Source organism: Alexandromys fortis, unplaced genomic scaffold (assembly GCF_014885135.2).
Source record: "Alexandromys fortis isolate MF-2015 unplaced genomic scaffold, M_Fortis_MF-2015_v1.1 scaffold_140, whole genome shotgun sequence".
Classification (NCBI taxonomy): domain Eukaryota; kingdom Metazoa; phylum Chordata; class Mammalia; order Rodentia; family Cricetidae; genus Alexandromys; species Alexandromys fortis.
The window spans coordinates 1,175,247-1,198,763 of record NW_026068048.1 but is presented as its reverse complement, the minus strand read 5'-3'; the positions used below and the strand labels follow the sequence as shown (position 1 = coordinate 1,198,763).

The window sequence follows — 23,517 nt, the reverse complement described above, 5'->3', positions numbered from 1 at the left end:
GGCAGTGCTGGGGAATGGATAGAGATGGGCTCCGTCCCTGTCCACACACTTGCCTCTGGCCTCTGCACGGAGCATGGAGCCCAGGCTGCTTTCCAAGCCCACAGACCGGCCTATCCCAGATGGCCGCCCCTAGCCGCCAAGCAGACAGGCTCCAGTGGGCCCACGTCTCTCAGCAGATGGCATGTGAGCTTTGGCAGAGCCAGCTTCCCACCGAGGAAGGAGCAAACTCAGGGTTGGGCTTAGGCACCACACACCTGACCACTGGCTGCCCCATGCCAGTGGCTTCTCAGATGACACACAGGGTTCCCCAGCCAGCCTCGGACCATCTGGCCCAATGCTTCTTCAGCCTGGCGAGAAGAAATTTCTGACAGACCTTTGAAGTTTGTTGTTTTGTGTTCACATCAGGCCCTAACTCTGTCAGTGCTGGCTTGGAACTCACAGCCGCTGCCTTAGCCTCCTGGGTGCTAGGACTGCAGGCATATGCCCCTGTGCCCAGGTAGGCTGTGACTTTGCTAGGCTTAGGAGTTTGGGATTTTACTTTTTGTCTCAGAAGATCTATATGCATATCCCAGTGCTTCTCCCAAACCCGGGAGATAGATGGATACATCTCTTAATGCTGGTTGCTGGTACTTTCAATTATACTAAGTGTGCGAAGTAGAAAGAGGAAGGTCTTACAAAGTGTAATTCTGTGGGGGGCGGGATTTCTGCATTCAGTTGGCGCATCTGGTCTGTGCAAGCATATCTCTGATGCATCCTGTTGAGGAGTGGGAAGGGACTGAAGCCTCCTTACAGTCTTTAACTTATCTGTGGCTTTGTACATTTGACCTTTATTTGCCTGTAGCAGTGAGTGGCATATACCCAACTCTCACTGTATTCCGGATACAGTGGCAAGCTCTGTGTGCGAATTTCCTTCCTGGAATCTTCATCCACACCAGGTTGGCCTAAACTCTTAATCCTATTCAGTTTCCAGAATTTGAATTGCAGGTGTGTACAACCGTACCTACTCAAGGTAGACGTTCTTATCACCATTTTGTCAATGAGGAAATCATGAAAGTTCAAGGCTAGCCAAGACCAAATAGCAAACCCCTATATCAGTGAAAATCTGCATTGGTAAAATGTAGTGAGAAACACTCACTCGTAATCCTAGTGCTTGTGAGGCCAGTGAGTTCAAGGCCAGCCTCAGCTATATAGCCAGACTAGCCTGGGCTTCATGAAAGGGGCTCAAAACTAAAAAGGAAGGGGGGGATGGGATGATGAGGAATTTAGTGATTTGTTCGGGGTTGCAGAGCCTGGGAGAAGGTGAAGCCAAGAGTCAAACACAGGCTGGCAGCCTCAGGGGCCCTGAAGTCCCTAAAGGGTCCCCACACCCAGCACAAAGAGCAGCCAATGTGCATATGGGTTGGCCATGGGCCTGACTCTGACAGATAGATCCCTCTTTGCTTATGTGGCACCATGTCCTTTTTACAGCTCACTTGGTCTGTCACCCTCAGTAAAGGGATAGCAGATGTCAGAGGGCTCACAGCAGATCTGACTCTGGCTGCTGTGGGGAGAGGGTGCTGGCAATGGGACAGGGGCAGGGAGGCTTGGGGAGGAGCTGCTGTGCCAGCGGGAGGTGACAAAGGATCAAAGCGGGGAGGAGAGAACCTGACAGCACCCTGCAGCTTCTCCTCCCCTAGCCTGAAGGAAAACCCAAGAGATTTTCAAGCACAGTAGTGGGCAGTGATGGGGCCAAGCACAGCTGTAAGCCACCTGTCTCCAGCGCAGGTTTTTGGCCCTCACTGGCCTTTGACTCCAGCAGAGAGTGCTGCAGAGCAGTCAGCAGGTACAAAGATGCTGATCCTGTAGGTGCATTAAGGAAGCCCACAGCCCCAGAGCCCCCCAGGCCAGAGAGCAAAGCCCCTGACGTCACCGCTGTTGCCCTCGTTTCCCCGCTTGCTTTGCTCATGATAAGAGATGTGTTTGTTTGTTAATGCCCAGCCAGAACTGGGAACTCCCAGCCATGAGATCACTCCATTCCTTCCACACACCTCTTGCCTGGGTCCTGTTTGGCAAGGGTGGGCTGCGTGCCTGGCAGCAAACCATGGCATGCTTTTGCTGCTCCGTGTGTCTGTTGACTTAGGGGAGTGTGTTTTTGCGGTTAACACTGGTCCGCTCTCGTGTTTAATCTGCAGCTTGAAACAGTATGCATGGGCCGCTTGGGACAGGCCCTGGGGGAGCGGGGATTGTTTGTCCTGTGGTTTTTCAGGTACCTTTCTGTACATTCTTCCTGTGGCTTCCATATACTCAGCCTGGCCTAACCTGGTGGCTAGCATCAAGCTAGTGTCAAGAGGATACGGCTACAGGGGCTCTCAGGACTAGCGGGGCATAAATTGGAACAATCACTTGGAAAACTACTTGGCACTTTTAGTAAAACTGAAGATTAGCATGTCTGGGTGATTTAGCAATTTGTCTCCTAGGTATAAACCAAAAGGAAATGTGTTCCTGGGCACCAGGAGGTGATTCTGCTGATGCTCCCAGCAGTGCTGCTCCGCTGTCAAGTGCTCGAAGCAGCTGCACTCAGCCACACTAGGAAGGATTAAATCCACTGCAGTGCAGGCTTTATCCTCTCAGTGCAACATGGTGGATTCCCAGATGCACAGTCCTCAGAGAAAGAAACCAAGCTGGGCACAGTGACACACCTGTCACTTGCGAGACTGAGACAAGGATCTCAAGTTCAAGGCCAGCTAGACTATAGAATGAGATCTTCTCAATACAAAACCAGAGAGAGAGAGAGAGAGAGAGAAGCAGAGCATGGTGGTACATGTCTGTACTCTCAGCATTCAAGAGGGAGAAGCAGGAAGAAGGAATTTGAGGCCAGCCTGGGTCAAATGAGATCCTGACTCAAAAAGAGAGGGGAAGAAGCCAGATAAAAGAAGAATAGTGACTGTCAGCTGGGCACATGGCTCTGAATTATAGCATTTGCCTAATCAGCCACGATTCCAGCCCCAAACACACTCCTGACAAAATAATAATAATAACAATAATGAAAGATAATGAAATAATGAAAGTAGGCGGGAATAAACTGGTCCTGGAAGTCTGAATATCCACGTCTTGAATTGGGCGGCACGTGACCAGGTGTTAGCCTTTTGCATGTATTGTAACAGTTACATGTGTGTAGACAATATGGCAGCTTATTTTTCCAAAGAGAAGTATCTTGAAGCATCTTGACGGTGCCTATCTGTAGTCACAGTACTCATAAGACTGAGACAGGTGGATCTCTGTAGTTCTATATCAGCCTAGGTTACATAGCAAGACCCTGTCTCAAAAAAATACAGCTCTCAGGAGACTGAGGGAGGTGGATCTCTAAGTTAGGGGCAAGCCTGATCTACAGAGTGAGTTCCGGTACAGCCAGGGCTACACGGAGAAACCTTGTCTTGAATCTGGGAGGCAGGCACATCAGGACTCAATTCAGGGGGCCCATGTTTACACTGATGTCCCCAGTAAGAGGACATGGCCAGCAAAAAGTCCTGACCAGACAGGAGTCTCACATTTCTCTGCCTGAAACTGGTCACACAGTCAGCTGTAGGAGAAGCCTGGGAAGTGGTGACATCGGAGGAAGAGGGCTGAGGTGGCCTCTAAGGCAGAGCACAGCCAGCTAAGAGGGTTGAACGTGTTCGCATTCCCATGCACACGCACAGAGACACACGTACATGCACGGGTGTGTGTCCAGACCCCCGGGACCAAATCAGAGTGCCTGGTGATGGTGCTTCTTATGAAGCTGGTTGAACAGCCAGAGCCACAATTCAAGACCCAGGCTGGCACCAGCATCCTAGACCAGCAGGTCTCAGATGTGATACATACATGCCTACAATGACCGAGAGCCCCTTCTTTGTGGGGCTTCTTTTGTTCTTCTGGGGTTCTGCTTCCTGACTTACTCCCCTCCCCACCACCCACCTGTCAGCTCTCCAGGGTCTTTGCTTGGTCTCTGCAGCTGGATAGATTGGCACACAGGAGACAGCTGCCAGTGTGTGTGCTAAAGAAAGGGGGATATGTCATCTCCCAGCCTCTCCTACACTTACAAGTGCCTGTTTTTGTCCCATGTAAGAGAAGGTTGAAGCTCAGGATCACAGGAAGGAGACAGCAAGTCTGAGTCTTTGCTCAAACTCTGTATTCTCTCTTTAAACTGTTAAGATCCTTCTCATCCATCCCGTTTGGGCAGAGGGGGTGGCTTTAGGTTTTAGGGTTTTGTTTTGTTCTGTTTTTTTTTTTTTTTTTTTAAGACAATGTCTCATGTAGGGAAGCTAACCTTTGACTCTGTGGCCAAGGATGATCTTAACTTCATATCTCTTGTCTCCACATCCCAAAAGCTAGGATTACAGCCCACCACACCCAGCCCTGGTTTTTGAGGGTTTCTTTGAGGGGGTGTTATTTGGTTGGTTGGTTGGTTGGTTGGTTGGTTGGTTGGTTGGTTGGTTGGTTTGGTTGGAGACAGAGTCACTGTGTATCCCTGGTTGCCCTCAGCATCAAAATCATCCAACCTTGACCTTCATAGTGCCTAGGATTACAGAAGTACACCACCTCGCTGAGCCACACCTATTCGTGAAGACGGGACCCTTCATGTGCTGTAGCCCCCTCAAAGCTTGAGACAGCCCTGACCATGCCTTCTCTCTCTCCTTTGAACAGCTCATCACACTTCGAGGCTCCATTCTAGAGGACGCCACACCTACAGCCACCAAGCACGGGACAGGGCGGGGCCTGCCCCTGAAGGATGCGCTGGAATATGTCATCCCAGAGCTCAACATCCATTGCTTGCGCCTGGCTCTCAACACTCCCAAAGTCACCGAGCAGCTGCTGAAGCTCGATGAGCAAGGGGTGAGCCCAGCCTTTGGCCTGAGTCCTGCAACCCTTCCTGTCTCCATCTCTGCTCTTATTTTAGAAGTTACAAACTCCCTTAAGCTAAACTGAGCAACAGGAGGGAGTTACTGCACACTGTAAGGGTACCAAGAGCAGTGTCATAGAAACAGCCTGGGAATGAGATTGGCACCACAAGGTTTATATGAGAGAGGGAGTGGGAGCGTGTGCCATTGCGCGAACACAAGCCCACTCCCTGCCATCTGGCCCTTCCATAGCCCCTGGCATTGCTTTTGGACTTCCAGACATGTCCAGACCCCAAGTAGCTGAGGTTTAGCTTTGGCATAATCTTGGTCTATGCCCAGTTGCCATCTATAAGAAGCCGGCCCCAGCTCCCTGTTCTTCCTTAAGAACATTGTATACTCACGCAGCCATGGAGAGGCAGATGACAGAGTGTCCCTATGGGACAAGGCCCACTTTGGTTCCTTCCCTACTGACTGTGGCTTGAGTTCCCAGGTGGTCCCAGCACCCCAGGACTCTTCTTGTCCCTTTCCCTCAACCTCCTCGGACCACTCTGCTCTTCTGCCTCTACAGCTGTGCCGCAAGCACAAGGTGGGCATCCTGTATTGCAAGGCAGGCCAGAGCTCAGAGGAGGAGATGTACAACAACGAGGAGGCTGGCCCTGCCTTTGAGGAGTTCCTGGACCTCCTGGGTGAGAAGGTCTGTCTGAAGGGCTTCACCAAGTATGCTGCCCAGCTGGATGTCAAGAGTAAGTGGCAGGCACATCTCTGAGTTCCAGGACAGCCTGGTCTACAGAGCAAGTTCCAGGACAGCCAGGGCTGTTACACAGAGAAACACTGTCTCAGTTAAAAAAAAAAAAGAGTTAAGTGGCATGGGGCAGGCTTTTAATCCCACCCAGCTCTTAGAAGGCAGAAACAGGTAGATACCTATGAGTTTGAGGTCATTCTGGTCTACATAGTAAATTCTAGGCCAGCTGAAGCTACAAATAGCAAGACCTTGTCCCAAAAGATTAGATAGATAGATAGATAGATAGATAGATAGATAGATAGATAGATAGATAGATAGATAGATAGGGGGCAGAGGAAGGCATCAGGTATGAATGGAGCATTTCCCTAGATTCCACCTTCAATGCCACCAAAAAGACTTTAGGAGGAACCATTGAGTTGTCAAGGAGCTACCACTTCTTGTCTGCCTGGCCAGCAGAAGCTCAAAGGTCTGGTGGTGCCAGGACAGCGGTGCCCCCACTTGAGAAAACAGTCATCCCTCGTGTCTGACTCAGTAGCTGCATTCATAGCCCTGTGCTCTGCACACGGCCATGAGCGCCTGGAGGACCCCCAGGAGCTCCACAGGACTGTGCGATATTTGCAGAGCAGGGACACGGGTAAGGTCCGCCTGTCACACATAGTAAGTCTCAGGAGACCGTGTCCTGAGGATGCTTTTTATGTGCCACGTATTTTAAGAACATGGCTGTATACTGAGGGTTTGTTTGTGTATAGTAACTCTAAAGACATGTAGGTGTGGCAGTACATGCTGTAATCCAGCACTTGGGAAGCTAAGTCAGGAAGACTGAATTAGAGGCCAGCTATAGCTAGATTTAGTCTTTTTTTAAAAAAGAAAAAATAATAATTATATCATGGGTGATTTCTTTATGTCTTTCATTTTTATAGAGTGGATGTAAGTAAAAGCATCCAGTTAAAAGCTAGCATGAGCATGATGGCCTGTGGAATACGGCAGAAACCCGGGGGCTTAGGGACTGTGCTACACTAACTGATGTTTCTATCCCAGCGGACTCAACGGGGACCCACTCTCTGTACACCACATACCAGGACTACGAGATCATGTTCCACGTCTCCACCCTGCTCCCTTACACCCCCAACAACCGGCAGCAGGTCAGTGGTCCCCAGCTGGGGCAAAGTTAGTCTCAAAGCATTCACCCCCCCTTATGACTGGTGGCCATCTGCCAACCTATCTGCCCAGCGACGGCTCTCCTGGCACATTGGTCCTGTGAATTTGATGGAGGTCTTGGACCCTCAGTACCCTGGTCGTTTCCCTAGGCATTCTAGACAAAGCCCAATGTGATTTGATGCCTGTCTGGTACCACATCTTCCTACTGGTCCTTGGCCACCCTGCTTCCCTCCAGCTGTTCCATCTCCCTCAGGGTCTCTTGAGTCATCACCAGTTTTATGAATGAGAAGAGTAAATGAATCAACAGAATTTGACCACAAACTCAGACCAAATCGGCATCAGCAAAGCAAAAGATGGGGTTATGTAATCCAGAGGTCTAGGAGAGGACTGGTTTTAGGATCCAGAGGTTTGAGCAGTCTCGAGAGCCCTCACCCCCATTGTTCTCTGTAGTGACTTCATTCATAGGTCTTTTTAGCCATGGCGGAGATGCTACCACAGTCCGTGCTCCCCCAACCTTCCCATCACTCCAGAGGAAAGAGAGTGGGCCTGGTGTAGAGTGGCCCGTGAGCCAAGCCTGACATATGTCTCCATTCTGGAAAGGGAGAATGGTTCAGGGGCCAGGGGCTAGGGGTCAGGGGTCAGGGAGGTGATGTCCCAGATGGGTGATATAAGTTCCAAGAAGTAAAGGGTGGGTGCTGAAAGATGATAAGGAGGCTGCAGGCATGACCAGCTCCTTCTCTTGGGCATGCCAAGCCCACTGAGCCCATTCGATAGCTCTTTTTATTTTCTAGTGGGCAGGGAACCCAGGGTGCTAAGAGTTTAGAAAATAGGTTGTTGTGGGGGTTTGTGTGCCTGTTTTCTTCTTGTCAGTACAAATCACACTGTAGATTGTTTAGGTTGAAACTAGTCAAATGCAAGCCATTTCCTAAGGATATCCTGATAACATGCTCCCAAAAGCACTGGCATTGGGTGGAAACATAAATGTGAGTTCTTTGCCCCTTATTAGCTTTGTGACCCCAGGAAAGTGATGGTACCTCTCTGAGCTGCAGGTCCTTCCTCCACACAGTGACAGTATGGTCCTGGGTATTGGGAAAGGTGTTTGCTTCCGTGCATGGGTCCTGAGCATGAGGCAGGACCTGTAGGAAGCAGGGGCCTGGTGTCAAAACCAGAAGCAGTTGGGATCCCACTGTCTGTCTGCCTTCATCCCTGTGTGACAGAAGACAGGTCACTCCTAACTTCTCTGAGCCAAGCTTTCCCATCTTATGAAAAACAACCACGTGAGTTATTGCCACTGAGGATTTTGGGAAGGTTCAGCAAGGTCATTAATTTTAAGATGTCACTGGGAGGTGAGCCTCATGAGAGGTTAGCCACAGGAAGAAAGTCTTGGATTCAGCAACTTCATTTATGCAGTTCAGACACAGAAAAAACTAACAGAGAACTAACAGGCCCAGACCTGGAGATGGTTCAGTGCTGAAGAGACCTGGCTGCAATCCCAAAGGACCCAGGTTCGATTCCCAGCATCTACAATTTACAACTCTCTGTAACTCCAGTCCCAGGAGATCTGACACCCTCTTCTGGCCTCTGAGTCGCTAACATGTATATGGTACCCAGACGTACCTGCAGGCAAACACCCAGTAACATAAAAATACAAAATATAAAGATTATCCAGGCATGGTGACACATGCCTTCTGCCTTTAATCCCAGCACTAGAGAGCAGAGTCAGGTGGATCTCTGTGAGTTCCAGGCTGACCTGATTTACCTAAGGACTTCCAGGACAGCCAGAGCTATATGGAAGACCCTGTCTGAAAATAAACAAAAAAGAACTAACAGGCTGGATAAAGTGGTTCAGGCAGGAGACTGCCTGTTCAGCGGTTTAAGGCCAGTCAGGGCAATTTTGGGAAATAAATAATTGAATACAAAACAAAAATCAGGCATGGTGGCCAACTCCCTTTGTGAGGCAGGAAGATCATCCTTGAGTGAGTATTGAGTTTAAGTCCTAGCCTGGGCTGCTTGAGACCTGTCTCCCACCTTCCAAAAAAGGGGTAGAGTGTGATCTTGTTAAATAAACAAGACACTGTGAAGACACCCATTCCGGTTTCCCTTGGAGATGGAGGCAGGGACAAGAGGGTGTGGCTCCTTGGGCCATCTGAGAGCCACCTGGAATTGGCCCTGCCTGTGTATTCTGCTGAGACTCTGCCATTGTCCATGTGGCCCGAGCAGATCAAAGGCTCCATTCTGAATCCTCCCACAGTCAGATTTGCCAAGCACTAACCAAAACAATGTCCCATCTTCTTGTCACTGACAACCTGAACAGGAAGACAGATGAGGGACAGGAGATGGAGGGCCTCGGTACAGAATGTGGCCATAAATATCAGGTGGGGAGCACAAGAAAGCAGGGGCAGGGTAGGCCTCGGAGAGGTGCTGTAGATGACAGAAATCTCAAAAAAATACTGAGGAGTTGACGAAGGAGGCCACCTGGGGCTCTGGGGTAGCAGGGACAGCCGTTCCTACTGCTTGTGAGAGGAAGGCTTTTCTGGAATGTTTGAAGACAAACCAGGCCGATGGGAGGGAAGCAGGCAATGTCAGAGGCTGGGGCCCACATGTGGGGGTTCCTTGACTTTGCTCATGTCCCTGAGTGAGAAGGAGCCAGACCCACTCTGAGCGGCTAAGGACAAGACCTGGCTCCCATGCTCACAGGCGCCCTCTGGTGGGAGTGGGCATGGGGAGCCACCAAGGCTGTCTGGGTAGGAGTCTTAAAGCTCATCTGTGACTCTTACCTCCTCCCCTCTGCTTCCAGCTGCTGAGGAAGAGGCACATAGGGAATGACATCGTGACGATCATCTTCCAGGAACCAGGCGCGTTACCTTTCACCCCTAAGAACATCCGCTCGCACTTCCAGCACGTCTTCATCATCTTCCGAGTCCATAACCCCTGCACTGAGAATGTCTGCTATAGGTATGGCCACCAGTGTCCTGTCCCATGCACAGCCAGGCCCGAGAGGCTGGGGAGGATGTGCCCCATCACAAATCCCACCTCACCTCACTTCCTGGCTCCCTGGTTCCCTTCAGGGCCTATATTTCTTGGTTTGTAAATGATGGAGACCCCACCTCGGTCATCCACAGGAAGCTGCACTTGTGTGTTTGCTCTTGAGCACGTCACGGGAAGGCACAGCGTATACCATGGTCCTGGAAGGTTCTGGAAGCCTCAGTCTGTCATCCTTCCTGCTGTAGAGTGGGAAGGTTCCACTGGGCTGGGGTGTAGTTCAGTTCGTAGAGAGTTTGCCTAGCATGCACAGACATCAAAATAGAGCTTGACCTGTAGCACTACATGAACCAAGCAGAGTGGTGCGTTCCCTAAATCCCAGTGCTCGGTAGGGCGGAGGAGGCAGGAGTTAAAGGCCATCCTCTGCCTGGACTCAAAACGAGTCCTGTCTGGACAGGGAGAAAGAAGCACGCACACTGCTGAGCCTTGTACAGTTGTTCTGTAGAGGCTCCAAAGGCCTGGCACCTGTGCGTAAGAACAGAGGCACAAGAGCAGATCTGGGAGAAGCTGGGTGGTAGCTCCCTGGGACCCCTGTATCTGTGGCCCTGCTTGTAAGGTAAGCTTGAGAAGTAGGTTTGGGAAGGAAACAAAGTCTCACTATATAAGCCCAGGCATTCTTCAGACTCATAATCTTTTTGCCTCAACCCCGCAATATTAAGGTGACGGGCATGTTGAGTTGGGTTGTGGTTTACACAGAGTCATGTAACCCAGGTCCCAAGCCTGTTCTGTGCCCTCTCTAACATCAGGGCTTCCCCAGTTTAGTGGCTGTCCAGAAAGACAGAAGGAAAGCGGCCCCTGGAGACTAGGAACAGGATAGAGCTGTATCCTTGAGACACCTACCCTGGCCATCCAGGCCCGGCCATCAGCTTGTCCCTGCAGATATGGACTGGAGCAGGTGTACTGTTTGCCATTGCTTGAACATGCTATAAAATCCAAACAAGAGCATGTAGCTGCGTCAAACTCCCGCAAAGCCAGCCTCACAGGCAACGCACATGCTGCTTCTGTGTCTCGATTCCATGTAGTCCTACATGTTTTGGTACAAGTGCCAGCTGCCTGGAGGCGTCCACTCAAGCAGTCTTCAAGGCCTTTGCATACCAGAACACCGGCATGCTTTTTCCTTCCTATGACTGAGACATTCCATTGTGTAGCTGGGTGAGTTTCCCGCCGTCCTCCAAGGATGGACATTTGGGATTGCTTGCTGGCACCTGCACTGAGTCGCCTTGTTTCTGCATTCACTGCAGCCAGCATCTAGTATGCAGCTGTCTAGAAAACGACTGCAGTGGGTGTGGGAGGCGAGGACCCCTCTGTGTGCATTAGTGGAGCGAGCAGTGTTGATGAGTCTGATTTCAGCATGTAGCCCATGTGAACTGCTGTGCTGGATGCGTTGCCGGGGACCAGCACTGTCCGTCATTCCACTGGCCCAAGGAGTATCCGACAGCAGCTGTAGGATGCTGGCTGGTACCTTAGACTCTGTGGGCTGAGGTCACTGATATGAGTTCGGGGCTTAACAGTTTGCTATTTCTCAGCACCTGAAAGGTAGCCCCAGTGACAGAAGACAGGTGTTCACACACGTCTGGGAAGAGGAAGCAGGCTGCTTGTGCCTCAGAGGTGGGCGGGAGGGTCGGGTAGCCCTTCTCCCCTTCCTCCTCACTCCTTAGTTGGTTGGGGAATGACACAGGATGGGGGAATCAAATGCAGGGCCTTGTACACGCTAAGCAAGCACTTTACCACTAATGTGTTTTCTTTGTTTTATTTTTGGGGCTTGTTTTTTGTTTGTTTTGGTAGTTTTTTTCTTCTTTCTTCTTTTTTTTTGTTTTTTTTTGGGGGGGGTTGTTTTGTTTTTTTGTTTTGTTTTTGTTTTTTGAGACAGGGTTTCTCTGTAGCTTTGGGGCCTCTCCCAGAACTAGCTCTTGTAGACCAGGCTGGCCTCGAACTCACAGAGATCAGCCTGCCTCTGCGTCCCAAGAGCTGGGATTAAAGACGTGCACCGCCACCACCTGGCATTGTTTTGTATTGTTTTTGAGAGAGTTTCACATAGTCTATGCTGGTTTCAAACATGCTATATAGCTCAAACCCATAGTGATCCACCTGCCTCAGCTTCCCAAGTACTGGGATTATAAACATGAGCCATCATGTCCAACTTAATATGTCAAAGCCCCGTAACTCTAAATTTCCTCAGGGCTTGGGGCACAGTGAGTTGGTTGTTTTGGTGTGCATGTGTTTGTGTGTCTTCTGGCGGTACTGGGGATTGGACATAGGGCCTCACTCATGCTAGGCAAGTGTTGTACCAATGTACCCAGCCAGGCCTTGGCTCTTCTGAGACAGCTTTGCTAGATAGCTCAGGCTAGCCTGCAACTCAACTACCTAACCCAAGCTGGCCTCAAATGTGTGCTCCTCCTGCTTCAGCTGCCTGAGTGCCGGGATTCTAGGGGTACGCCACTCTGCTCGGTGCCCTTCCTCCTCTCTGTGCCTTCCTCTTCTGCCTTGTAGTCCCAGGAGCCTGCCCCCACCTCCCACTCCTCCAGGCAAGCTCAGGCTTGGTCTCCAGGGTGACTTCTTCCTGATGCACAGCTCTTTCCTGTTTTTTACAATTTAATTTAAAAAGACTTTTATTGTGCAATATTTTAAACATTCTGAGAAGTGCAGAAAATAATGGAACAGACACCCATGTGCCCACCAGCAGATTTAGCAGATGTTAGCATTTTGCCTTCCTTGCTTCAGTGTTCCCTCTTTTCTTTATTTTTAAAGAAAGAAAATGTTAGAGATACGACCACAGCTGTCCCTTACCAACTCCGAGGTCCCCACTCTATGGGGAGACGAAAAATCTCGAGGCCAGCCTGCCCTGCCCTCCCACCTGGCCCCACTGAATTTCGTGTCCATGCGTGCACGCCTGTATACATGGGCATCGTGTAACCCAGGCTGACCTCAAACTCTGTGTGTACAGAAATGCCCTTGGACTCCTGATTCTCTTTCCTCCACCTCCCAAGTGCAGGGATTACAGTCATGTGCCACCATGCCAGGCTACCCTTTTAAGGTATCAGAGGACCTTAAAAGGCTGACAGTACAAATGTCCTATCCCACACACCATGGGCACTGACGAAACAGTTGTTAAGTTAGTAATTGCACATGTTGTAGGTTTGCCTACTGCGCACTAGGGAACCGGGGCCTGGTGGCCACACGTCTAGTTGTGCAGTGTGTTCTCATCTTTTGCCATTTCTTCCTGGCCGCCGGCATCTTCCCTGAGCCTGGGCTTGTAAACAAGTCCAGCCCCACCAGCCAGAAGTGAGGGACCAGAACTTTCAGCAGCTACAATTTCATGACTTGAAACCATGAGTCAGGACCATGAGGAAAGCCGGCCTGTCGCCACGCAGTTGCATGCCGAGGGGAATTGCAAGGCTCTTCTTCGTGTATCAGCTGCTCCATTAGAGCTGCGACAGCCACCCTGGTGACCTGTCCTTCATGCTCACACCTGCTTATTGGTGGAATCATCTTCTTCTCCCTGGGGCTGGAGAATCGGTTGAGCCAGGGTGGTATGTGTGTGGTCCCCCTACGTGGGAAGGGTCACTGTACAGAGAATGACAGAGATGGAAAGCAGGAGTCAGGGTAATCTCTGGGACCGCTGCTCTTGCTCAGTGCCACATGATCAGCCTCTTTCCGCCAGGGACCCAGCAAAAGGCAGAAGCCACTGCTGCCAACTCCCCACCACGGACTTAGCAGAAGGCTGATGACTACTCAGAGTACGGATGGCTTGGGACTGGTGGGAAATGAAGCATCCAGACCAGGGACAGCACGGAGCCTGCGCTGCCCACCCCAGGCTTGACACACGGTTTCTAGAAGCTGGTGCGAGTTGTGGCGCTGGGACAGGGCCTCCTAGCAAGAGCAGTGGATGGGAATAAGGCACCGAGAGCCAAAAGCCCTCAGCCCTTGCCACTGTCATGGCCAGGCAGGGAAGGAGAGAAGAAAAGCTAATATAGTTGTACGCTACTGAACAGCTGGGACACTCCAGAAATGTGAGCCTGGTGGATTTTGCCATTGCCCAGGCGCTGTCGGGTGTGCCCTCACCCTGATGTTCATAGACAAACGTGGAGTGACCAGGCGAGGCGGCCTCTCCTCACACCCCAGCGTCTTTCCTCCCACCAGTGCCTCCCATTGGCCAAGCTCACTTCGAAGCCTGAGCTTGTGGGACCCAGGTGCAGAGGCCTTCCTCTTATGGAGATGGGCAGTGTGTGACACGGCCCTGGGGACCTTCCCAGGCTCCTACTCCCTGCTACTGGGCTCTGACCCTGGACTTGTCTCCTGCATGTACCCTTTCCCTTTGGGCTGCCCCACATGCTGCTCCTTCTGTCTGGTACATCCCTGTCATCGTGACCTCCCTCGCCCACCAGACTCCCCACCCCGTTCACCGGTGCCTCACCACCCCCCATCCTGAGATCTCAGCTGTCACTTTCTCAGAGTCTCCTGTCTGACACTTCTCCGTCTTCGTCAGTGTCTGTTCGTTTGTATGTTTGGTCAGCAGCTGTGGAAGACAGGAAGCGCTGTATCCGCAAAGCCAAGAGGGCCATGCAGGAAGCCCTTGTCAAACAGATGGATGAATTTAATACCATCTCCCTGTCAGGACGGGAGGGTGCCCTAGAGGTCGGCCAAATGCCAGCAAGCATTGTACTGTGTTTGGGTTGCGTAGGATATTGTTTATTCTGTAGTCTACTTATTTATTTTATGTATTCTTTTGAGAAAGGTCTCTTGAATCCCAGACTGGCCTCAGACTTGCTGTAAAACTGAGGATGACCTTGAATTCCTGATCCTCCTCCCTCCACTTCATGAGTTTGGGGATTACAGGAATGTGCCACCACACTAGCTCCAGATTTTCAAAATAATTTTTGTTGAGATTATTTGCAAAGTATATTAGTGTCAAGTGTTTAACAGAACTAAATTCCGCACGTGCGCTCCGCATCCAGCCAGATAGTCCTCCATTGATGGTGTGCAACAAGTTAGCATAGAACTGCAGCTTTGTAAAGAGTCAGCTAGAGTCCAAGCCTGCACCAGTTGTTTCTCCCTCCTGGGACCTATCGATCCCATTGCAGCAAGAGTATCAAAGTATAGGTCCCTTGCCAGGCAGTGGTGGTACACGCCTTTAGTCCGAGCACTCAGGAAGCAGAGGCAGGAGGATCTCTGAGTTTGAGGCCAGGACAGCCAGGGCTACATAGAGATGCCCTGTCTCAAAATAGTTATAGGTCCCTCCACCGCTTCCTACACTCACATACAGTCCATGCCCTCACTCAAAAGGCATTTACAGCCGGGCTGTTGTGGCGCACACCTTTAATCCCAGCACTTGGGAGGCAGAGGGAGACAGATCTCTGTGAGTTTGAGGCCAGCCTGGTCTACAAGAGCTACTTCCAGGGCATCTAGGGCTGTTACACCGAGAAACCATCTCTCAAACACACACACACACACACACACACACACACACAAAAGCATTGGCCAAATCAAATCATGGTCAGGCTGCACAAGGGCAATACGCTTGTAGCCGACCATGACAGTAGAGAGAGAAAGTTGTTCACTTAATTTCCCCCAGCTGTAATCTGACACTTAGTTTATATAAAACAAGACTAAATGAAATCAGGACCAGGAGCAGTGGCTGTGATCCCAGCACTTGGGAAGTTAAGATGTCTTGAGTTCGGGGTCAAGCTAGGCTTCCTATTGAGACTCTCAGAAAAGCAAGAGTGGCTGAGGATATAGCTCAGTGGTAAATCACTTGTTCAGCATGTGTAAGCCCTGAGTCTGACCCCCAGCACCGTGTGTGTGTGTGTATAGGGAATATATTTATATGTATATAGAATATGTTATATATGTACATATAACCTCAAGTTTTCATAGAAGAGAAACTCTAGGGCCAGGGTATGGCTCAGTAGTCAAGTATTTGCCCAGCTACTCAGGGTTCCATTCCCAGTATGACAGACAGGAGAGAGGGAGAGACCTTAGTTTTGATTTTGTTTTCTTTCTAGAGAGAGTCCTGTTTGTTTGAGACAGAGTCTTTCTTGTTTTGTTTTGTTTTCCAAGACAGGGTTTCCCTGTACATGTCCTGTAACTCATAGACCAGGCCGGCCATGCCAGGCTTGCCATCACTCTAACTAGAGACAGAATCTTCAGTAGCCCAGGCTGACCTTGAACTCCTGATCCTCCTTCTTCCACCTTTCAAGTTCTGGGGTTGCAGTATACCTTCTTGGTTTTAAGGCGTTGTGTTTTTCCCAAATCTAAAATGGTTTCTCCCTCCTTTAGCATGGCTGTGACCCGATCCAAAGATGCTCCTCCTTTTGGCCCCCCTATCCCTAATGGAACCACATTCCGAAAGTCTGATGTCTTCAGAGACTTTTTGCTGGCCAAGGTAATTAATGCTGAGAACGCTGCGCACAAATCTGACAAATTCCATACGATGGCCACCAGAACCCGCCAGGAGTACCTGAAGGACCTGGCTGAAAGCTGTGTCTCCAACACCCCCATTGACTCCTCCGGCAAGTTCACCCTCATCTCCCTGACCTCTAAGAAGAAAGAGAAGACGAAGGCCAGGGCGGGAGCGGAGCAGCACAGCGCTGGGGCCATTGCCTGGCGCGTGGCAGCGCAGGACTATGCCCAGGGCGTGGAGATCGACTGCATCTTGGGGATTTCCAATGAGTTTGTGGTGCTCCTGGACCTGCGCACCAAGGAGGTGGTGTTCAACTGCTACTGTGGGGATGTCATTGGCTGGACCCCAGACTCCTCCACGCTGAAAATCTTCTATGGCCGGGGGGACCACATCTTCCTGCAGGCTGCAGAGGGCTCTGTGGAGGACATCAGGGACATTGTCCAGAGGCTGAAGGTGAGAAAGAGGGCCCAGCAGAAGGTTCCAGAGTATTATAGTACTCTTCCTGGCCCAGGCAGCCAGTCATAACAAACATCAACCCTAAGAATAAGAACTGACTCTCTCTCTCTCTCTCGCACACGCGCGCACACACACATGTGGAGTCTGGTCTGATGAGTCCTTCAACCCACATTGCTCCTGGAGAAGATATGGGCCAGGAATCTGTGGTTGCCAATTCCTTCACCTTGAAAGAACAAAAATAGGTGTTGATTGACTCTGAAAGTATATAGCAGATGCAAGGCAGATGCAAATCTAAACTTACCCTAAATGTTTAAGTGCAGCTAGAGGTATGAGCTCAGTGGTAGAGCACTGTAAAGGCCCTGGATTCAATTCCCAGTACCTCAACTAAGATGGATTTTCTCTGGAAGAATTAAAATAGAACAAAAAGTTTCCTGGGGCCTGGAGAGATGGCCCAGAGGTTGAGATCGTATACGGCTCTTGCAGAGGACCTGAATCCAATTCTAAGCATCCATGTTAGGCAGCCCACAACTGCCTATGACTCCAGCTTCAGACGCAGCCAACATTTCTGGCCTCCATGGGTACTGGGTCCCTGCACTCGCATGACCATAACTACCCACAGACACACGCATACTTAAAAGTCAAAAATAAATTAAGGTTCTAGACCAGGTTTGTCTAATGTATGGCCCTTGAGCCTCACATAGCCCAAGATAGCTATGAATGTGGCCCACTACGTTTGTCGAGCACACTAGCGTGTCAGATATCAGAAGGCTGGATACCCCAGTGTAGACCATTAATATGGAGGAGGGGCAAGGACCCATAAAAAAGTCCTGGGAAAGTACAGTGAAGGAAACAAACTTAAGTTGCATGGCTGGATTCTGCTCCATTGCGTAGCCACAGTGGCCATGAGTAGTTTAACATTTTGTGTTAAGAGACAAAGGCCTACAGTGTAGTAATAATTGTATCCTGGCTGGGCTCGGTGGCACGGGGTATTAGGGTGGTAGCAATGGGAAGCAGGTCTGTGCATTCAGGCCAGCCTGGTCACATAGTGAGTTCCAGCACATCCAGAGCTATAGAGCTGTAGAGAGACCCTCTCTCACACAAACAAACAAGCAGATCCTTGAGTAAGGGTTCAGTCTGGTGGTAGAGTGCTTGCCCAGCATGTTTAAGACCCTGGGTTTTGTCTCTGGCACCACACAGTGGGGTCAGGAGAAAGACTGAGAAATCTTAGGCTCCTTCCTGGTGAACAATGCCAACTCTTGGCCCAACCGAAAGTGGTCTACTAGTGACAAGTGAATTGGTAGTAACAGCCTGACGCACTGTGTTGAGAAGTGCTGAGACACCCCTGAGCTCCATAGGAGGCGTGTGAGGTCAGCACTGAGATGGAAGGCTCAGACAGGATTGGTACAAGCCCAGCGCGCCAGAGAAAACCACATTCCACAGCAGTTAAGAGTACGGTGTCTGGAGACCAGACGTCTGGCTCCAGAGCCCCAGTGTGGCCACCAGACACACTTAGACTCTGTGACTGTCTCAGTTCCTCTCCTGTTGCTGTGATACAGTGCTGGGGCGGGGCTCTAGAGTACAAAGAGTTTATCTAACTCACAGCCCGAGGTTACAAGAGTCAGAAACGTCCCCATGACAGGGACAACTGCATGCTTGCTGGGACTCAGCTCGCTCTCTGTTTTACAGTCCAGGGTCTAAGCCCAGGGAATGGTGTCACCCACAGTAGGCAGGTCTTCCCCACCCTAATTAGCTTCATCACAGCCACCCCACAGGTAAGCCAAGAGGCCCCCCTGCCAGGTGAGTCTGGATTCTGTCAAGTTGACAGTCAACAGGAACCACCCTCATCGTGACTCAGTTTCCTCTGCTGGAAACAGAAACAGTAATCATCCTGTGTGGGGACTGGGGCTGGAGCTCAGTGGGAGAGCACTGCCCAGCACACGTGAGGGCTTCAGTTCAGTCTCCAGTACTTAAAGAGAATCTCTCTAATATGCAAGTTTGGTTTCATTTTATTATGTGTATATGAAAGTTTTAGAGGTTCAGTGGCTGGTGTTGCCTAGCAAGCTTGCTTGACTGCCGACTATGGCCTCTCCCGGTAGCATTGTGATTGGGAGATAGCTGTGCTCACCCTTGTAGGTCTTTTCGCTCTCCATTATATCCAGGTGGGATTGGTTGGACCCCGGCTCTCGGCTTCTCGACTTCACAGTTTATGCATCTTCATGAAACCACCGTAGCCAGTGTTTCAGTCTCACGCTATAAAATGAGGTCTGGTCCACAGCCCTGCCATTCAGATCTCACATGAGCAGGGAAGCTGAGCAGGGTTGGGCCTGGTCAGCACTTGGGTGGGGTAAGGTGAGGTTTGAACCCTGGGGTCTCTGTCTGATCTCTTTCTGAACTCAGACTTTGGACCGGGTTGACATACAGTAGGCATTCAATAAATGCTGGCCGGTGGTCGGTTTGTTGAGCCATCCTATCCTCACACTGACTTAGATCCTGAGCTCGTTTCCTTCTGATAGATGAAGCTGAAGCTCAGAAAGAAACAGATACTCACGTGAGCTCATGCAGTCTGTGGGTAGCAGAATTGTGGTCTGATTCCAAATTATTCTCACTTGACAGCCTAGGTCCGAACATGATAAGACTGATCTCTAGCTGCCTCCTCAGAGTCTTCCCAGGGCTGCCCAAGTGACCCAAAGAAACTTCACACGGTCACTACAAGCTGGGTTTTCTCCCATGCCCCTGTGTTTCCTGTCTCCGTAAAGGCCAGGTCCACCCCTATGTTGAGGTCAGGGGACTTGCAATCAGCCAGGGTCCCCCATGTTCTCATATCCACACCCCATCTGTCACTGCCACCTTCAGGCAGCCTTCAGCTGCTTCTCCCATTCCCATGCCGCCTCCCTGGCGTCAGCTGCTGAGGGACTTGGGGAAGGGGAGTTAAGACATGCTCTCACTGTGTAGCCCAGGATAGCTCTGAAGCTGTGGTCTTCTTTTGGGGGGATGCAGGGGTGGTTCAATGCAGGGTTTCTCTATGTAGTCCTGGCTATCCTGGAACTCATTTGTAGAGATCCGCCTGCCTCTGCCTCCTGTGCTAGGATTAAAGGTGAGCACGACTAGGACCTGCTGAAGCTGTAGTCTTCTACCTCAGCTTCGGGAATACTGAGATTGCCTGCCTGTGTCTCCATGCCTGGCTGCTCCCAGATTATTCCAAGAGCCTACACACACGTGAGTGCAGGGGTGTAGGGTATATACATACAACCCTCCCACCCCCCACGTGTGCGTATACACACACACATGTGCAGGATGTATACATACAACTCCTCCCACGCGTGCGCGCACACACACACACACACACACACAATCTCCTTTGACTCCATCTTTGTTCACTCTGATCTGCTCTCAACAGATCTGGTTGGGGATCTGGTCACCTGAGTACTGTATTCCAAACCCTCAGCTTTTACCCTGAGTGAAAGGCAGAGGCTTCTCATGGTGGAGGTCCCTCTGGGTGCCTTTCCCATGGCTCCCTGCTCTACACTCACAGGCCTGCCATTTCTTGAATGTGCTAGGCAGGAGGCCAACCTCAGGGCCTTTATACTACCTGTCCCTTACTGAAACTCTTTCTTTGGTTGTCCCTTGGCTAGACCCTTCCTTCCTGTAGGCCTTTGGCCACTTGTCACCTGAGGTCTCATCTCGAATTGCAAACTCTCCCAGTAAGCTCGGACCATTTGCGCCCATCTATCCATATTATGTGTTCACTGCGGTAGCTCAGCATCCAGGAGTTTTATTTGATTCTTTTTGAAATGTTATGCTTTTTGTTTATTTTTGCTTCCCTTAAAAATTTGGGGAGTTTAGATGTATTAGGTCTACAAGTATAAGGACAGTGGTCAGCTGAAGGTGAGACAAGGTGACATCATCTTTGTGGAGCACAAGTATGGCGCCCATCAGTGACACAGCCCACGTGGGTCTCAGGCTTTATCCGCTAGCATCCCTAGCTTGTGGGGAGGTCTGGCCTGCAGAAGTGCCTTTTAAACTAGAACTAGAGTAGTAATGAAGGATCATCCTAATGAAGAATAAAGGGTTACCTTATTCATTAAAAAGAAAAAATACAAGACTATGATGTGGGGTTCCCCTCAATGTGGTATGAATATATCTTATTACCATTGGTTACCAAAGAAGCTGCTTTGGCCTATGGCAGAGCAGAATATAGCAAGGTGGGAAATCCAAGCAGAGATAGAGGAGGAAAGAAGGCAGAGCCGGGGAAACACCATGTAGCTGCCCAAGGAGAAAGACACCAGAAACTTAACCAATAAGCCACACCCTTGTGGTGATTCACAGATTAACAGAAATGAGTTAATTTAAGATGTAAGACCTAACTAGAAATATACCGGAGCCATTGGCCAAACAGATTCTTTATTAGCCAATGGTAATAAAACATTCATAGTATACAGAAGGGAATTCCACAAGAATACAAAAAATAGAAGTGGAAGAGGGCCATGCAGCAAAGAGACTAGCACTGCGGTCCTGCAGGCAGCAGCGCCACTGCTTCCCCAGCCATGGAACCAGCGGTGCTGCACCTGTGTCTATAGCATCAGAACTGTCCTCACAGGGGAGAGGCCAGACACCCAAGTCAAAGCTCAGCAGGGGTTTAGCTGCAGCTTTAAGAAGGCTAGGGACACTGGGAAATGGCTCCATGGGGTAGGAGCACTTGTAAAAGTGTGGAGACCTGTGGTTTCATCCCCAGCATCCACCATAAAAAGCTAGGCTTGGCCATGTGCAATTCCAACACTAGGCGTGAGAGACAGACGAGTCAGTGGGGTTTTCTGGCTACTATCCTAGCTAAGAAGCAGCAAGCTCCAGGCTCAGAGAAAGACCCAGCCTCAAGGAAATAAGGCAGAAAACCGTGGAGGAGGACACTTGATGTCCTTCTCTGACCTGTACCTGCACGTGCCTGGACATATACGCATGCACAAATGCACACACAGACTCAGTGGTTGCCCACTTGCCTCAGATCTACCAGTAAGGAGCTGAAGGTGTCATTCAGTGGTAAGAGCATTTTCCTAGAACCCGGCAGTGAGCGGGGCTGGGGTGTGGCTCAGTGCCTAACATACACATAACCCTAGAGTTCATACCCAGTGCCACAAAAATTAATGCCCTAACCAAAAGGATATGCCTGCTTGCCTCATGGCTCACTCAGCTGTCTGCCGTGCGCTGGGAGGTGCAGTCCCAGAAGGCCTGAGGAAGGACGGAGGCAGGAATATTTGGAGAATAGTCTATGATTGTAATCTTCTCTGAGATACCAGCCACGTGGCATGTGCTTATTTCCCGGGAAAACTGGGCTCTGGTGATGTGCACCATCTGAGATCCTGACAGCCCCTGGAAGGCAAGTGGGACTTGCCAGTCCATCCCAGAGGGGGCTAATCTGACCAGGGTCTTCAGAGCCTCTGATCCAGATAGCTGAGACTCATCCCACCCACTGCCCACAGGTAATGACCAACGGCTGGGAGACGGTGGATATGACCCTGCGACGGAATGGCCTAGGGCAGCTGGGCTTCCATGTGAAGTACGATGGTACAGTGGCTGAAGTGGAGGACTATGGGTTTGCCTGGCAGGCTGGCCTCCGGCAAGGCAGCCGACTGGTGGAGATCTGCAAGGTGGCTGTGGTTACACTGAGCCACGACCAGATGATCGACCTGTTGCGCACCTCCGTCACGGTGAAGGTAGTCATCATCCCGCCTTTTGAAGACGGCACTCCCCGACGGTAAGAGCATTGCCTGGAGAGGCAGGCGGGGGTGGGGGTGGGGGGCAAGATTAGCAACTTAGAGGTTTCCCTGTCATACTTATCTCGGGGAATCTCAGGGAAGACCCTCAGGAAAAGAACTTGATAAACCTGTGGTTCTCAGCCTTCCTAATGCTCCAACCCTTTAATACAGTTCCTCATGTTGTAGTGACCCCCAACCATAAAATTATTTTCATTGCTAACTGCAATTTTGCTGTTAAGAATTGTAATGTAAATATCCAATATACAGGATATCTGCTATGTGACCCCAGTGAAAGGGTCGATTGAGCCCCCCAGGACTCAAACAGGTTGGGAACCACTGTGATGAGCTATTTCAGTAGCGCTAATGAGAATGGGGGTAGAATAAATGAAATCCTTGTGGGAGCTGGTTCTCAGTGTGCCCCTCCACAGCGTCCGTGAGTGCGTAGTAGTCACATCTCCTAGAGGATGCACAGAGATCACAGCAGCTTGTCCCAGGACACACCGGGATGTCCACTGGGCTCCCTGCTGTACTCAAGCCCCATTTGCAGTGCTAGGCGTAGAGCCGTGGAGTTTGTCTTCTACAGGAAAAGGAAGACTGTGAAGTGGCTGTACAAGGTAGCGGGTGTGTGCTTGGAGTCCAGCACTTGAGAGGTAGAGGCAGGGGCGTCAGGAGTTCGAGGCCAGGCTCCACCGTGTTAAGTTCACAGACAGCCCCAACTACCTGAGACCCTGACAGCCAGCCTAGGTGGAAGGCCTACGTGTGACAAAAGCTTTGCTTCTGGCTGGTGAAGGCTGCTGCTATAGTCTGCCTATCTGTGCAGGTGTCCTGGAAGGCCAGAGAGGGCATCAGGTCCCTGTAGCTGGAGTTACAGGTGTTTGTGAACCACCTGACCTCATGCTGGGATCCAAACTGTAGTCTTCATGATTAAGCAGCAAGTGAACCTGGCTTTCCAGGTTTAGAGAACAAAAACAAGTTCCCGCCTGGCGGTGGTGGCGCAGGCCTTTAATCCCAGCACTAGGGAGGCAGAGGTAGGCGGACCTCTGTGAGTTCGAGACCAGCCTGGTCTACAAGAGCTAGTTCCAGGACAGGCTCCAAAACCACAGAGAAACCCTG

The 23,517-nt window shown here is 50.6% G+C and overlaps 1 protein-coding gene across 4 annotated transcripts in view; it reads left to right on the top strand.

Annotated features, from left to right (window-relative positions):
• Nucleotides 1–23,517, top strand: part of Sipa1l3 (signal induced proliferation associated 1 like 3) — a 205,314-nt gene that overhangs the window by 127,705 nt on the left and 54,092 nt on the right. For all 4 annotated transcript variants that reach the window (XM_050119114.1, XM_050119111.1, XM_050119112.1 and 1 more), the window contains exons 5-10: nt 4,663–4,851; nt 5,425–5,599; nt 6,637–6,740; nt 9,554–9,711; nt 16,075–16,651; nt 22,129–22,403. In XM_050119114.1, the coding sequence (XP_049975071.1) occupies nt 4,663–4,851; nt 5,425–5,599; nt 6,637–6,740; nt 9,554–9,711; nt 16,075–16,651; nt 22,129–22,403 (1,478 nt within the window). The remainder of the gene's footprint in view (nt 1–4,662; nt 4,852–5,424; nt 5,600–6,636; nt 6,741–9,553; nt 9,712–16,074; nt 16,652–22,128; nt 22,404–23,517) is intronic.